Genomic DNA, 13,785 nt, shown 5'->3' with positions numbered 1-13,785 from the left:
TTACATTAGCCAACATTAATTCGATCTGCTGGTTATGCTTTTACCTAAGGAGGTGGTAATGCACATCTTTGTGATCCATTCAACTGAGGTGTAATAAGAGTAATCCAGATTATTAATATCAGAAGAAAGCAGAAGAAACAGGATTCCATTGTACAGTGTCATCTTCACAATAAAGAATCATTTGCTGGGGAAGAAATAGGAAACCATTTCTAACTAGCAGGCCATATCCTTATTTCCCCACCCCTGCAGGGCCAAATTGTATATGTGGCTGGGGTCACACACCTGTCAATCACCTGACATTATAGTGACATCAAGTAATGCGGTGCTTTGTAGCACTTGCTGTCAGAACTTCAAAGTGCAGCATGGAGTTACTTGAAAACCCCTTTACTTCTGCTTCTTCTGCTTAAAGAGCAGCACAGGACTGTTTGCAAAAGACCTTTCAAAAAGCCCCACACTGCACTTAGGCTGTGCACACCTGTTCCCAGCAGGGGAACAGGTAGGTGCAGCCAAACTGAGCAGGATTGTATTGTCCACTCATCCTGCTGGCTGCGGAGGTCTGTTTCGACAGCATGCTTCCAACAGATTATCCTGCAAGCCAGAGGTTTCCCGCCCCTGAGTTGAGACAAAGAGACGGAAATGCAGAACAGGTTCCAATCTCACCTTTGCTATGAGCTCACCAAGTGACCTGAAACAAGCCACTTTCTGCAAAATTTAGAAATAATTAACCAGCTCCTCAGCTAGTGCCAAAAACTCAAGAGAGTTGGTGCCAGTTGTATCTTGTAGAGGAGGGAATTCCAGAACTGGGGTGCCACCACCAAGAAGGCTGTCCCCCATATTGCTGCATAATAAGCATCAGCTAAAGGCAGGGCAACCAAGAGAGCCTCTCTCGCAGATGCCAGCAATTGGAGAGTTATAACCAGATGACATCAGCTGTTCTCCCAACTATCCAGGCCCAAAGTTGCATATGCCTTTACAAAGCATTCATTTAAGTACTGGCATTGTAAGGTTGTTGTCAAGCAAGTGCTCAAGTTGTCAAGCAGCGTCAGTCCCTGCCCCCACCCAAGCACTGAGCTGTAAACACAGTTATCTGATGCTTCCAGTCATGTGACTCCAGCTCCATCAAATGAGCATTTATCCTCAGTGTTGTTGTTTTTTCCTTTTCGTTTGCCAGCGTAAACTCTGAGGTCTGGTTGTTTATGTCCTGCTATTGCCTTCTCCCTCTGCCCTCCCCCTCAGTTTTAAGGGTTTAATGCAGTTTGTGGCTATGCTAGAGACCCACCTCCCCCCCCCCCCCCCCGGTACAAAAGATTAAAACCCAGACACCATTCAGAATTTGAGATCCTACAGGAAGACTCTGAAAACAACAATATTTACAAAGCCAAGCTGCTTATCCATCTCTTCTTGTAAGGACCTTTAAAGCAGGGATGAGGAAAATGCAGCCTTCCAGATTGGTAGAGCGTGAGATTCTTAATATCAGGGTCATGGATTTGAGCTCCATTCTGGGCAAAACGATTCCTGCCTTACAGGAGTCGAACTGCCCTGACACCCCCGAGTATAGGGCGGTATATAAATTCAATCCATCTATCTATAGAGGAAGGGACGCGGGTGGCGCTGTGGGTTAAACCACAGAGCCTAGGTCTTGACGATCAGAAGGTTGGGGGTTCGAATCTCCGCGATGGGGTGGGCTCCCATTGCTCGGTCCCTGCTCCTGCCCACCTAGCAGTTCGAAAGCACGTCAAAGTGCAAGTAGATAAATAGGTACCGCTCCAGCGGGAAGGTAAACGGCATTTCCGTGCTCTGCTCTGGTTTGCCAGAAGCGGCTTAGTCATGCTGGCCACATGACCCAGAAGCTGTACACTGGCTCCCTCAGCCTATAGAGCGAGATGAGCGCCACAACCCCAGAGTCGGTCACGACTGGACCTAACGGTCAGGCGCCCCTTTACCTTTACTTTTTCTATAGAGGACCCTTCTGGTCCCTTCTATGATGTTGGATGCCAAGTCCCTTTAGGCCAAGCCAGCTGACTGGATGACATTAAGCCAAGTGTTGCTGCTCAGCCTAACCTCACAGGGTTGTTGTGAGGATAAAATGGGGAGGGGGTCACCACCTTGAGCTCCTTGAAGGAATGGTGGAACACACATGCAACAAATAAATAGATGGTCCATGGTACAGCGGCTTGGCTTTTGCAAGCACTGTTCATGTAAGAAAGGCACCTACATTCTCATCATGACCTTTTCCGCGTTAGGGTCGTAATCCGGAAGCTTGACTTCAAACATTCGGTCCATTAAAATGCGGGCATACTGGCCAAAGTCTAGCTTGGAACGTGACTCCCAAAGCACTGCTTCGTAGGAATGGGGGTCCAGTAAAACGGTGACAAATTTCCCTGCAGCTTGAACCTGAAAAACAAACAAACCAAGCAAATCATGAAAATACGAAACTTGTGTGTTATTCATTAAAGGAAGTATAAATGTGGCCCTAGAAATAAATGTATCGTACATTTGCTTTCCAAATCCATGTTTAACCAGTAGCATTGTAAACCCCCAAGAAATAAAAGCAAATGCAATTAGGTGCCATATATTTATAGCACCAGAAACGAAACAGCTGCACCGCGAACTTTCCATTATTCCCTCTTGGGAAGGTTCTTAAATGAGCCAATATGGTTCCTATCAGCCTGATGTTCTTCCCCATCACAGCACTGCACTGGGAGGGGTGGCTCCTCTTCTCCCTGCATGGTGTTGTGATGGGTGGGAAAATATCTGTCATTTAAAGCCTACCTACAAAAACATTGTAAAATTAATGAATGTTAGAAGGATGCTGGAATTATATGGTTTTAGCAGAAATGTATTAAAGACTTAAGTAAAAGTGGATTGATAACGGGATAAAATGAAAAATTTAAGGTTAGATTGTTAAGATAAATTATAGAACAAAAATTGAGTAAGATGGAAAGAATTTGCTGAAATAGTTAATTGAAATAGAATACAAAAAAGGGAGGTTTGAGGAGGTCGATGAACCAAGTTAATGAAAGGTAGAGATGTGGAATATTGGATGTGTGTGTTTAATGTATTGGGTCCCCCCCCTTTTTTTTTTACTTTTCTTTCTGTATTGTTGTAGTGGTTTTATATATATATATATATATATATATTGTAATCGTAATGTATGTTTTTTAAATTTATATTGTTTCTTTTTCTCTTTTTTCTTTTTTCTGTAATTTCCAAACCCTTAATAAATGTTTTATAAAAAAAGAAAAAAAGAAAATATCTGTCACTGCTCTTCAGAGACTACTCTGGGAAGAGGAGAGGTGACGATTCCCCTCTCCCAGGTCAGCACTGGGCTTGGAGGAGAAGTTTAGAATCTCAATCCCATGCTGAGATGCAGAGATCTCCCCAAATGCAGCACTGAGCTTGGTAGAAAGATTTAAACCTAACCTCTCCACCAAGACCAGCAGCACATCGCAATATTATATAATTAAGGCTTTTGATCTTTGATTTGCTTGGAAGAGGATGAAAGATTCTCCAATTTGTTGATATTAGACAGAAGAAGGATCTCATTAGCCACTGGAGAGATGTTAAAAATCTTTGGATGGTTTCCTAGAATCTGTGTAGGAGCTGTGTCGCACTTTTAAATTTGGAAATCCGCCATGATGGAAGTCAAGACCGAGCTGCAGAATTACAAATAGCCATAGGGGGAGGTGAGCCTTTAATATTTGTATTTCCAGTTTGATTTGGTAAATCTCCCTCGGAAAGGCTAATGTTTGATGCAACCGGTCTGGGAAAATTAATGAGCAGACGCTTAGACTTGATTTCATCAGAAGTGAGTGAAGATGGCGGCTGCCAGCAGCGAAAAGTCCTTTGGATTGATTCACCAGCGTGTGAGAAGATGCTGCAAACTTATAGAGGGGAATCATAGACATAAAATCCACACAGAAACACATCATTGCTTGTTTCACTTGCTTGTGGGAACAACTCAGAGGCCGTGAAAGAAGGAAGGTTAACCACAGGAAGAATTAGAGGAACCATCGGAAATGACTATGAAAAGCAGAAGAGATATGGGGTGATCAGAACCTGCCGAACTTGAAGCATGGAAAGTCCTATTAAAAAAATTATAATTTGGCAGAACATTTGGATTATTTGATATGTATAATTTGGAATATTTAATGTGATTTGCTTGGATTGTTAAAGTGGAAAATTTAATAAAAATGAATTATTATTTTTTTAAAAAAGACCAGCAGCACATCGCACAACAGTGTGGCATGTTCCTGTCTGTGTGACATGTGAGTGGTCTGCATGTCTGTGTTAGATAATGTCACAGAGGAAGACTTCTGATCTGCCTTTGGTGCCTGTTTCAATTCTGGTGAGTGAGTGTGGGTTTATATGAGCTGTATGTGCGGTGGCGCCATGCGTTCCAGCCAGAGCATGTTTTCAGTGGCAAAAGCACCCACAACCACCACTCACAACTGGCCTTCGGAGAGTTGGCTAGCCCAGAGTCCAACCCCCAGGCTGGAAAGGGGTTAGCTACCTCTGCGATACAATGAATAAAATTCAATGGTTTCCCAAATGGTAAAACTGTGTCATAACTTTGCTCACTGATTCCTGCGCATAGGGCTGTCGCCATGGGTTTCCCTTGAAGCAATGCTTGAAGAGAAGAAGGCCGTGGGTCAGCAAGAATGGCTGGTGTTCCCTAATAGTGCAAGATCTCCCTACGAGTTTATTTCCCTCTCTGAAGAATTATGTATTGAGCAACAGGAGGCTGCATAGATGAGTTGTCTAAACATGAAGGCACTGTGTCATTATGTAAAACTGACGCTGCTCTGTGACCTGTAAAGGGAAGATCACATAAAAGCTATCCCTGTGTAGACTATTTTGTACACAAAGCTTCTCACATTTAAAGTTGCTTGGTCATCATCTAGAGATGGTGCCTGGCGTTTGAAAAGCTGCAAGACAGGATGCAGCTGCTTTGCCTTGTCCCACCCCATTGCTTCAATTATCCCATCACCCACCTTCATCTCCCGTGAGGCAACAGAAGAATTTTGTTTGCAGGCACAGGCACGAAAGAAGTGGAAGAGGCACAGGAGAATTGAAGGCACAGCAGCTGCATTCTCTCTTGCTTTTTGGAGTGTGAAATTGGCTCTTGGGATACAATCAGGGCTTTTTCTTCAACTGGAACTCGCCAGAACTCAGTTCCAGCACCTCTCAGGAGGGCACCATTATAAGAGAACAAGGGAGGTGTTCATGGTGAGTTCCGGCACCTCTTTTTCTAGAAAAACAGCACTACATACAATGCATTTGGGTCGTGAATGGGCCTTATGCTGGCTGGTGATAGCAGTGAGATCAGCTTGGGATCCAGCAGATCCTGGGCCAGTTCAGCCCTACCCAGCTGTTATGTACTGAGCTGAATCCTAGAACAATAGGATCCAGAATGCAGCAGTCTGATTGGTCCGCGGGAGCCACGCAATCCAGCTCCAGGTGGAAGTGAATCAGTGACCTGATTGGCCTGCAGGAGTGGCCAATCAGGCTTCTGGATGAAGTAAATCAGCAACCTGATTGGCCTGCAAGAGTGGCCAATCAGGCTTCTGGAGGAGGTGAATCCGCAACCTGATTGGCCTACAGGAGCAGACCGGAATTAGCCAATCACACGGGGTCCATTGTGTAAATAATGTATATATAGCTAGACATTTTGGGGAAAGTTTCATTCATTGCTACTATGAGCTGAATAAAGAACATGAAATTCACACTTGATTCCGAGTATATTTCACTGGCGACAAAGGAGGGATTCCACTGAGCTGACTGCCATGCACAGCACCGCAGCACCGCCGCCTGCCGCACTGCTGCATCGCACTGTGCATCCAGGCTTCAGCTCCAGTGCCCTCCTTCAGGACTTTCCACTGGGTGGAGATAGTGCCAGTAGACTTCTCATTTGCCCACCTATTCAGAACCAAGTGGAGCTGGGCAAATGAGAGGTCTGGTTCAGCTGGGAGAGCTGGGTGGACAGACACCTCCACTCAATCCAAATGCCCCACAACCCAGTGTCAGAGTCGGATTGGTTTGTTAGTAAAGTACTTAGAGCAGAATGAAAGCATAGAGAGAAATGGGAGACTGGTTATTGAGAGTGAGGGAGAGCAGAAGATCTAGGAACTTTTTCTAAATTTAGACCAGCTTTCTGGGATCACCTGCTTCACAGGACTCAAGGGAATTCTGGGCTTCTCCCACAAAACTCAAGTTGTCAACAGTTCAGGAATGGCTCAAGACACTGAGATGCCCGAGGCAAAGGGCAAGATAGAGATAGTGCTCTTCTCAAACTCAACTGGGCAGGCATTTAAATCTTACTTCAACACTGGTGGTGGGACAGTGTCATCTACCGCAGCAGCTTCAGGGGTGCTGGACTGGCCACCGGGCACACACAGCTCTGTTAGGCAACACTTCGCTGCTTCTCCCCAGCCCTTAGCACAGGGCTCACCCATCTTTTTAGGCCTATGGGCACATTTAGATTTGTGAGTGAGTCACCTGGACACCTGCTCTCTGGTCACTTTCTTCCTTACTCCCTAGATCACACGCACACAGTGCACACACATGGAGATACAGAAAGAGAAAGTGCATACACATATCCTAAGTAATTTGGGTAAAAGTTGGACCCAGTAGAATTAATCTGAACCTTGGAAAGCAAATACAATCAAAAGAGAAAGAGGGAATGTGTGTCACCCTACCAACTTCCTCCTTCAGCTTTATGTACTCAAGGGAGACAAAGGTAAATATCTTCACCACTCATGATGAAGAGGGGCGGGTAGAGGATCAGAGGCCTTTTAGGCCCCCCAAGGGTGCTACTGTGTCCACAGACCCCATATTGGTGACATTTGTCCTAGCATCTCTCTGCTAAATGTTGCTAATCTCCTGCCCTGCTACAGGCACATCCTCTGACCAACAGCCCTGGTGATGTGGGGAGCAGGAGACCAGGGCCTGAGTCATGGTGGCACCCATTCATCACCTTCAAAAAACAATAATATAAAATTAAATTAAACGCTAAGGTGACTCACGCAGAGGACTTGGTACTCACCGTGTAAATATCCCCATGCTTCTTCCTCATGTCAGTCATGAACTTGGCAGCATCTCTGCCAAATTCCAGCGCGTGCCCAAGCCAAGGAATGAAACCTTTGTCAAGTGGAGGTTCTCCTGGTCGCCTGGAAATAAGGCCAACATGGAAACTATTAACTATATTGGCATTTAATCATTCCAAACTCTTATCATTATCATTCCAAACTCCCTTATACAGTGGTACCTCGGGATGCGAATGGGATCCATTCCAGAGCCCCGTTCGCATCCAGAAGCAAACGTAACTAGCAATGGCACATCTGCGCACTCATGCGTCACTTTTTGTCGCTTCTGCGCATGCACATGACGTCATTGTGAGCATCTGCGCATGCACGAGTGGCGAAACCCTGAAGTAACGCGCTCTGTTACTTCCGGGTTTCCGCGGAGCGCAACTCGAACACGCTCAACATGAAGCATATTCAACCCGAGGTATGACTGTACAACAACTGCGATATTAATGACATCTATTCATCTTGGGACGCGGGTTCTAGGGATGCGGGTGGCGCTGTGGGTAAAACCTCAGCGCCTAGGACTTGCCGATCGCATGGTCGGCAGTTCGAATCCCTGTGGCGGGGTGAGCTCCCGTCGTTCGGTCCCAGCTCCTGCCCACCTAGCAGTTCGAAAGCACCCTTAAGTGCAAGTAGATAAATAGGTACCGCTTTATAGCGGGAAGGTAAACAGCGTTCCGTGCGCTGCTCTGGTGCTGGCTCGCCGGAGCAGCTTCGTCACGCTGGCCACGTGACCCGGAAGTGTCTTCGGACAGCGCTGGCTCCCGGCCTCTTAAGTGAGATGAGCGCACAACCCCAGAGTCTGTCAAGACTGGCCCGTACGGGCAGGGGTACCTTTACCTTAACCTATTCATCTTGATACATTGAATAATTTTTAAACCCGTAGGTGAAGCATTCTACATCCTTATTCCTCCTGTGTGTGACAATTATTCTGAATAAAAAGACAGTCCTTTATTTGAAGGGTTTCTCTCTTTGAAGGGTTTTCCAGTCCAACCAGTCTGCTGGAATAGCTCAGTCGGTACAACATGAGACTCTTAATCTCAGGGTCGTGGGTCCAAGCCTCACGCTGGGCAAAAGATTCCTGCATTGTGGGTATTAGAGTTGGTGACCCTTGTGGTCTCTTCCAACAACACAAATTCAGTGATTCTATGATTTTTTAAAGAAAAGGACCACAAAGAAGGGAAAATGGAGGCTTTGAATATGCCTATCAGTATTTAGCACTGCGGGAACAAACTGATGGATTATATTTCTAGTTAAAATAATTATATCACACGGCTGCAGGAATGCAATGGATAAAAAGATTGGATTATGTTAAAAGAAACTGACGTGTTAGATCTAGAAGGCCACGATAATAGGTATGGCTGGCACGCGTATTTAGTATATGACAAAGTGAAAGTCCACAGGGGATTTTTGAGCCGTGTGATAAGGAAATCATTATACAGTACAAAATATGGATTAAATACAAAGGAATATTGGAGCCAAAGATACCCCTGTGGACCTCAGCCACAGAAGCCATGGCAGTTAAAAAAAGAAACATGAAAGGAGAATGGCCGACATACAGATCAGTCTTGGAAGTAGATAAGGATAAACCAACATTGAAGAAATATGAGGAAATTAAAAACCTGCTAACAGATTGGCTACAATATTTCCAGCTACATCAAAGATTAACTATAGATTCAAAACAAGGAAACATCTAGATTCGAAAGAGAATTAATATTTAACAAAAAGGAAAATATTTCACGAGTGTATGAGTATCTTCTGGAATGGGAAACAAAAGAGGAACAAGTTAAAGCAGTTATGGTTAAATGGGTGCAGGACTTTGGGCATAATATACTTATGGAGAGATTATGGACAACAGACATTAAAGTCATAGCATGCTATAATCTCAGGGAAAACACCATGAAAATGGTATATAGATGGTATCTTACTCCCAAAAAGCTTGCTGTATAAAGGGAAAACATCAACCTGTTGGAGATGCGAAAAAGAGGAGTGGTCATTCTATCGTATGTGGTGGATATGTATAGCCATTGGCAAATACAGTGGTACCTAGGGTTACATACGCTTCAGGTTACAGACGCTTCAGGTTACAGACTCCGCTAACCCAGAAATAGTGCTTCGGGTTAAGAACTTTGCTTCAGGATAAGAACAGAAATCGGGGTCCGGCGGCGCACCTGAAGTGGTGCTTCAGGTTAAGAATAGTTTCAGGTTAAGAACAGACCTCCGGAACAAATTAAGTACTTAACCTGAGGTACCACTGTATTGGAATGATATTTATAACGAGTTTAAGAAACTATTTAAAATCACCTTCAAAACCCCCCCCCCCCGAGATTTTCCTACTTGGTATACTACCACCAGAAATTTAAAAAGATATAAGAACATTGTTTATGTATGGTATAACAGCATCTAGAACCCTTATAGCAAGGAACTGGAAGAATGAAACGCTCCGAGAGATTACAGATTGGCAGATACTCATGTTAGAATATCTACAGTTAGCAAAACTGACGGTATTAGTTAGAGGAATATCGAAACAAACAAAAAAACAACAACTAGAGAATGGATAATATTTAAGAATTATGTAAAACTTTATTGTACAAATAACTCCATATTAGCAGACATTGAATGATATTTATAAAGAAAAAGATCAAAGGAATGTATACAAAGCAGAAAGAAATTATATTAAACAATGTAAACCTGTGTAAAAAAGAATGTTATCTCAAACAGTATAATGAGAAAGATGGGAAGGATTGTGCTGATGAGTACTTTTACTATGTAAATAACTTTGTCTTTTTTGTTTTGTTTTTATTTGATTTCTTTGTTTCTTATCTGTTACTTCCTTATTTCTTCTTTTTTTTTCTTTATAAATTTTCTATTTTATATAATTTTCTCTTTTTTTAACCTGTTAAGAGATAGTACATAATGTTTGTATAAACATCATTTTTTTAAATCCATAAAGAATTGATAGTTTAAAATAAAATAAAACAAGGTAACAGTCACAAGAATAGGGTGGGTCCTAAAAAAATAAAGATTTCAACTGTATTTTTTTTAAAAATAACTATTTCTAAAGTTGCATCTATACATATAAAGTAGCCAAGGCAAAGTTTATGCAAAGCCATGTCTTCATTTGCTCTCTTTTTTGGTAATTCATTAATGGCCACCTTAATTGAAGGTCATCTGCAGTGTCACAGATATTAACACCCCAGGCAGAAGTCACATTTGCTCTCTTAAAAAAAAAAAGGTAAAGGTACCCCTGCCCATATGGGCCAGTCTTGACAGACTCTAGGGTTGTGCGCCCATCTCACTCAAGAAGCCGGGGGCCAGCGCTGTCCGAAGACACTTCCGGGTCACGTGGCCAGCGTGACATCGCTGCTCTGGCGAGCCAGAGCCGCACACGGAAACGCCGTTTACCTTCCCGCTAGTAAGCGGTCCCTATTTATCTACTTGCACCGGGAATGCTTTCGAACTGCTAGGTGGGCAGGAGCTGGGACCGAACAACGGGCACACACCCCGCCGCGGGGATTCGAACCGCCGACCTTTCGATCGGCAAGCCCTAGGCGCTGAGGCTTTTACCCACAGCGCCACCCGCGTCCCTATTTGCTCTCTTACACAATGCTTTTTGTGCTCAGCTTTCAGACACACAGTAACCACGTGTAATGAAATCAAGTAATGTGCATACTGTCTGTGTTCAAATGGGGGAGTGATTATCATTTTCCTCTGCAAGAGGCCGGTGCTGATACTGCAACCCAATCTCAGTTGTTTACCTATGTCTTAAATCACAGTGATTAGTTGAATTAATAAAAGGCTTAAGGGGAATGGAAACCTACTTTTCTGTTAGCCAAAAACCAGCAGGCCACACAGGATTCTGCTGCTAACCAATAGCTTAGCTTACGTAAACTGTGGGTTAATCTATTCTAAAAATGGACGGGCAGGGTGACATCTTGGCTCCAAACCCTTCCTGCAGTTTCAAAACCAAAATGTTAAAAATACAGCATTACAAAAAGGCGTTTATTATTTCAGTTTGATTTGAAAGCACCTCAGGCCTTTCCTGCATTTTGTACGCTCTTTTAAAAGTCAGTAGAAGCCATGTGCAGGCAGGTAAGCATGGTAGATTTTTCCAGGAAAACACTGGAGAAAAAGAAAAGTGGGGCAGAACATTCTGGAATGGGTTGTTCTCCAAACTCCTGAATTAATTCCTATTTATAGCCCTACCATGGAATCCAAAGCAGCAAACATTTTATTTAATCATTTCATTAAATTTATACGCAGCTTGATTGTTTAAAAAACTTCAAAGTGGTTTACAAGAAGATAAATCAACAAGAAAAATTCACAACTCTACTTTAAAACACACAAAAGTTAAACCTGAAGCATTTTTATTAGGGATTGTAGGGAAAGATCTGCCAAAAAAGCTGAAAAACATCTTCATGTATGTGACAACGGTTCTGGTAAGCACAAGGATGGAAGACTGAAGAAACCCCAACCAAAGAATCATGGCAAGAAAAATTGATGGACTATGCAGAACTGGCAAAACTGACATACAAGCTACGGGACAAGGATAACTGTGACTTTAAAGATGAATGGGAACCCTTTACAAAGTATTTGAAGATACAACAAAGCAAACTGGATTCCTTGGCTGGTTTTGAATAAACATTCACAAACTTTTTATTGATAATAATCAGCTAAATAGTTTGAGGATTTATACAACTGTGTAACATGCAGAAAACAGCATTTTTAGAGAAATCAAAGACTGGAACTGAGGGAAGTCGGGGGGGGGGTTCTGTGGGGGGAGGGAGGGAGAGGGAGGAAAATGGGGGGAGAATAAGGATGATATGTTTCTGGATAATATGTCTTGTTTTAATTTTGAAGAAAAGTTATTAAAAAAAACAAATACAAAAGTTAAAATGCTAAAACAGATTAAAATTACCTCAGCTTCCTAAGCACCTGGGAACAAAAATGTTTCAGACCATACCCTGGGATCCTCAGACCTACTCAGAGTTAACTTACCCTGCAAGGGTCTTGGGAAAACCAGGACTTTCCATTTTCCCCCCCACAAGAGCACAACCACCATTTTGGGTGCCGTGACCTCTCAATACTTTGCGCTGAAACTTCACCCTTTTTTCAGGGCTGCAATCTTGCATAGTGCCCTAAAATGCACGCTTTGGGGCACAGTGAGAGCATGACCCAGGATAAAGTGCTTCATTTGGGCTTCATGATCTCACACAGGTCACGCAACTTGTGCAGGAGCATGGATGGGAAGATGTGCCTCCTGGTTTTGGGACTCAACATGTTGGAGGGTAGGAAGTGAACACAAACTGTTTCTTTCAGAGGACCAAAAAGAAGAAGTGGATCTAACGAAACAGTGGGCTCACTGGGCATTTCCGTATCCCAAATGAGGAACTGGACACGGCTGGTTTTCCTAAATCAGAGAGGTCTAGCTTGTTTAGAGTATGGCTAGTTCAGATCACGACATGTTGAGCTACTCTTTCCAAGCATGCAAATCGTCCAGAAGACTGGAAGAAATTTAAAGAATATTTGAATAAATATTGTAATATTAAAGACATGTAATCACTTGAAAGAATCAATTAGGCCTAGGATTAAAAATATAAATAAGAAAATATACGATAAGAAAAGTTAGGAAATATGATTATGACTGTGATATGATATTATGAAATAATGATTTTGGAAACTGCTATATATAATTACTAAGAAATTCAGATGGAAGAGATTTGAGGAAGTCAAATAATATGTTTATGAAGATGGATTTTAATTAATTGTTAGTGTTGTGAAGATTTGTTGTATTTTATGTTTTATATTCTCTTTTCTTTTTTCTGTGTTATTCTTTTTTCTTTATTATTGTCAATCTTTTCTTTTCTTATATTTATGTATGGAAAATAATAAATATTACTTTTTAAAAAAGCATGCAAATCACCACTCCAGACTTCTTTAGAAGGAAGGGTGGGAAATCAATATGACAGACCCTCCAAGTGTCCCTATTTTCCAGGGACGTCCCTGATTTAGAGAAGCTGTCCCAGTTTCTGATTCAATCCTGGAATGTCCCACTTTTCCTTAGGATGTCCCTATTTTCTTTGGAACAATGTTGGAAGGTATGGAGTCATCCGACCCCTGAGCCATATGAAGGCAATCCAGTTGTTGTTTTTTAATGTTTAATGTTTTATTGTGCTTTTATATATGTTGGAAGCTGCCCAGAGTGGCTCGAGCAACCCAGTAAGATGTGTGCGGTATAAATAGTGAAATTATCGTTATGGAATTGGACGTCCCTATTTTCATAGGAGAAATGTTGGAGGGTATGATAAATCAGAGAATACATTCAAAGCCTCAAGATCCTCGTGGCCAAAGCAATGCCCACAAACATATCTGTCTCTGTTTAGATTTTTATTGCTGAGTTTTATATCCATGAAACGGGAAAAGATCACAGCCAGAGGCCACAAGGAAGAAGAAGAAGAGGAGTTTGGATTTGATATCCCGCTTTATCACTACCCGAAGGAGTCTCAAAGCGGCTAACATTCTCCTTTCCCTTCCTCCCCCACAACAAACACTCTGTGAGGTGAGTGGGGCTGAGAGACTTCAGAGAAGTGTGACTGGCCCAAGGTCACCCAGCAGCTGCATGTGGAGGATGAGGGAATCGAACCCGGTTCACCAGATTACGAGTCCACCGCTCTTAACCACTACACCACATGAAAGA

General features: G+C 42.8%; 1 protein-coding gene across 1 annotated transcript in view; it reads right to left on the bottom strand.

Moving 5' to 3' along the window:
• The window catches only part of PTGIS (prostaglandin I2 synthase), a 52,952-nt gene that overhangs the window by 24,323 nt on the left and 14,844 nt on the right, over positions 1-13,785 (bottom strand). Inside the window, exons 2-3 of the mRNA XM_083446972.1 lie at positions 7,046-7,169; positions 2,216-2,394 (exon numbers count right to left, since the gene is read on the bottom strand). Coding sequence (XP_083303098.1) covers positions 2,216-2,394; positions 7,046-7,169 — 303 coding nt within the window. The remainder of the gene's footprint in view (positions 1-2,215; positions 2,395-7,045; positions 7,170-13,785) is intronic.

This window comes from Podarcis tiliguerta, assembly GCF_965153285.1.
Source record: "Podarcis tiliguerta genome assembly, chromosome: 6".
Taxonomy (NCBI): domain Eukaryota; kingdom Metazoa; phylum Chordata; class Lepidosauria; order Squamata; family Lacertidae; genus Podarcis; species Podarcis tiliguerta.
This window is presented reverse-complemented; position numbering and strand designations above follow the sequence as displayed.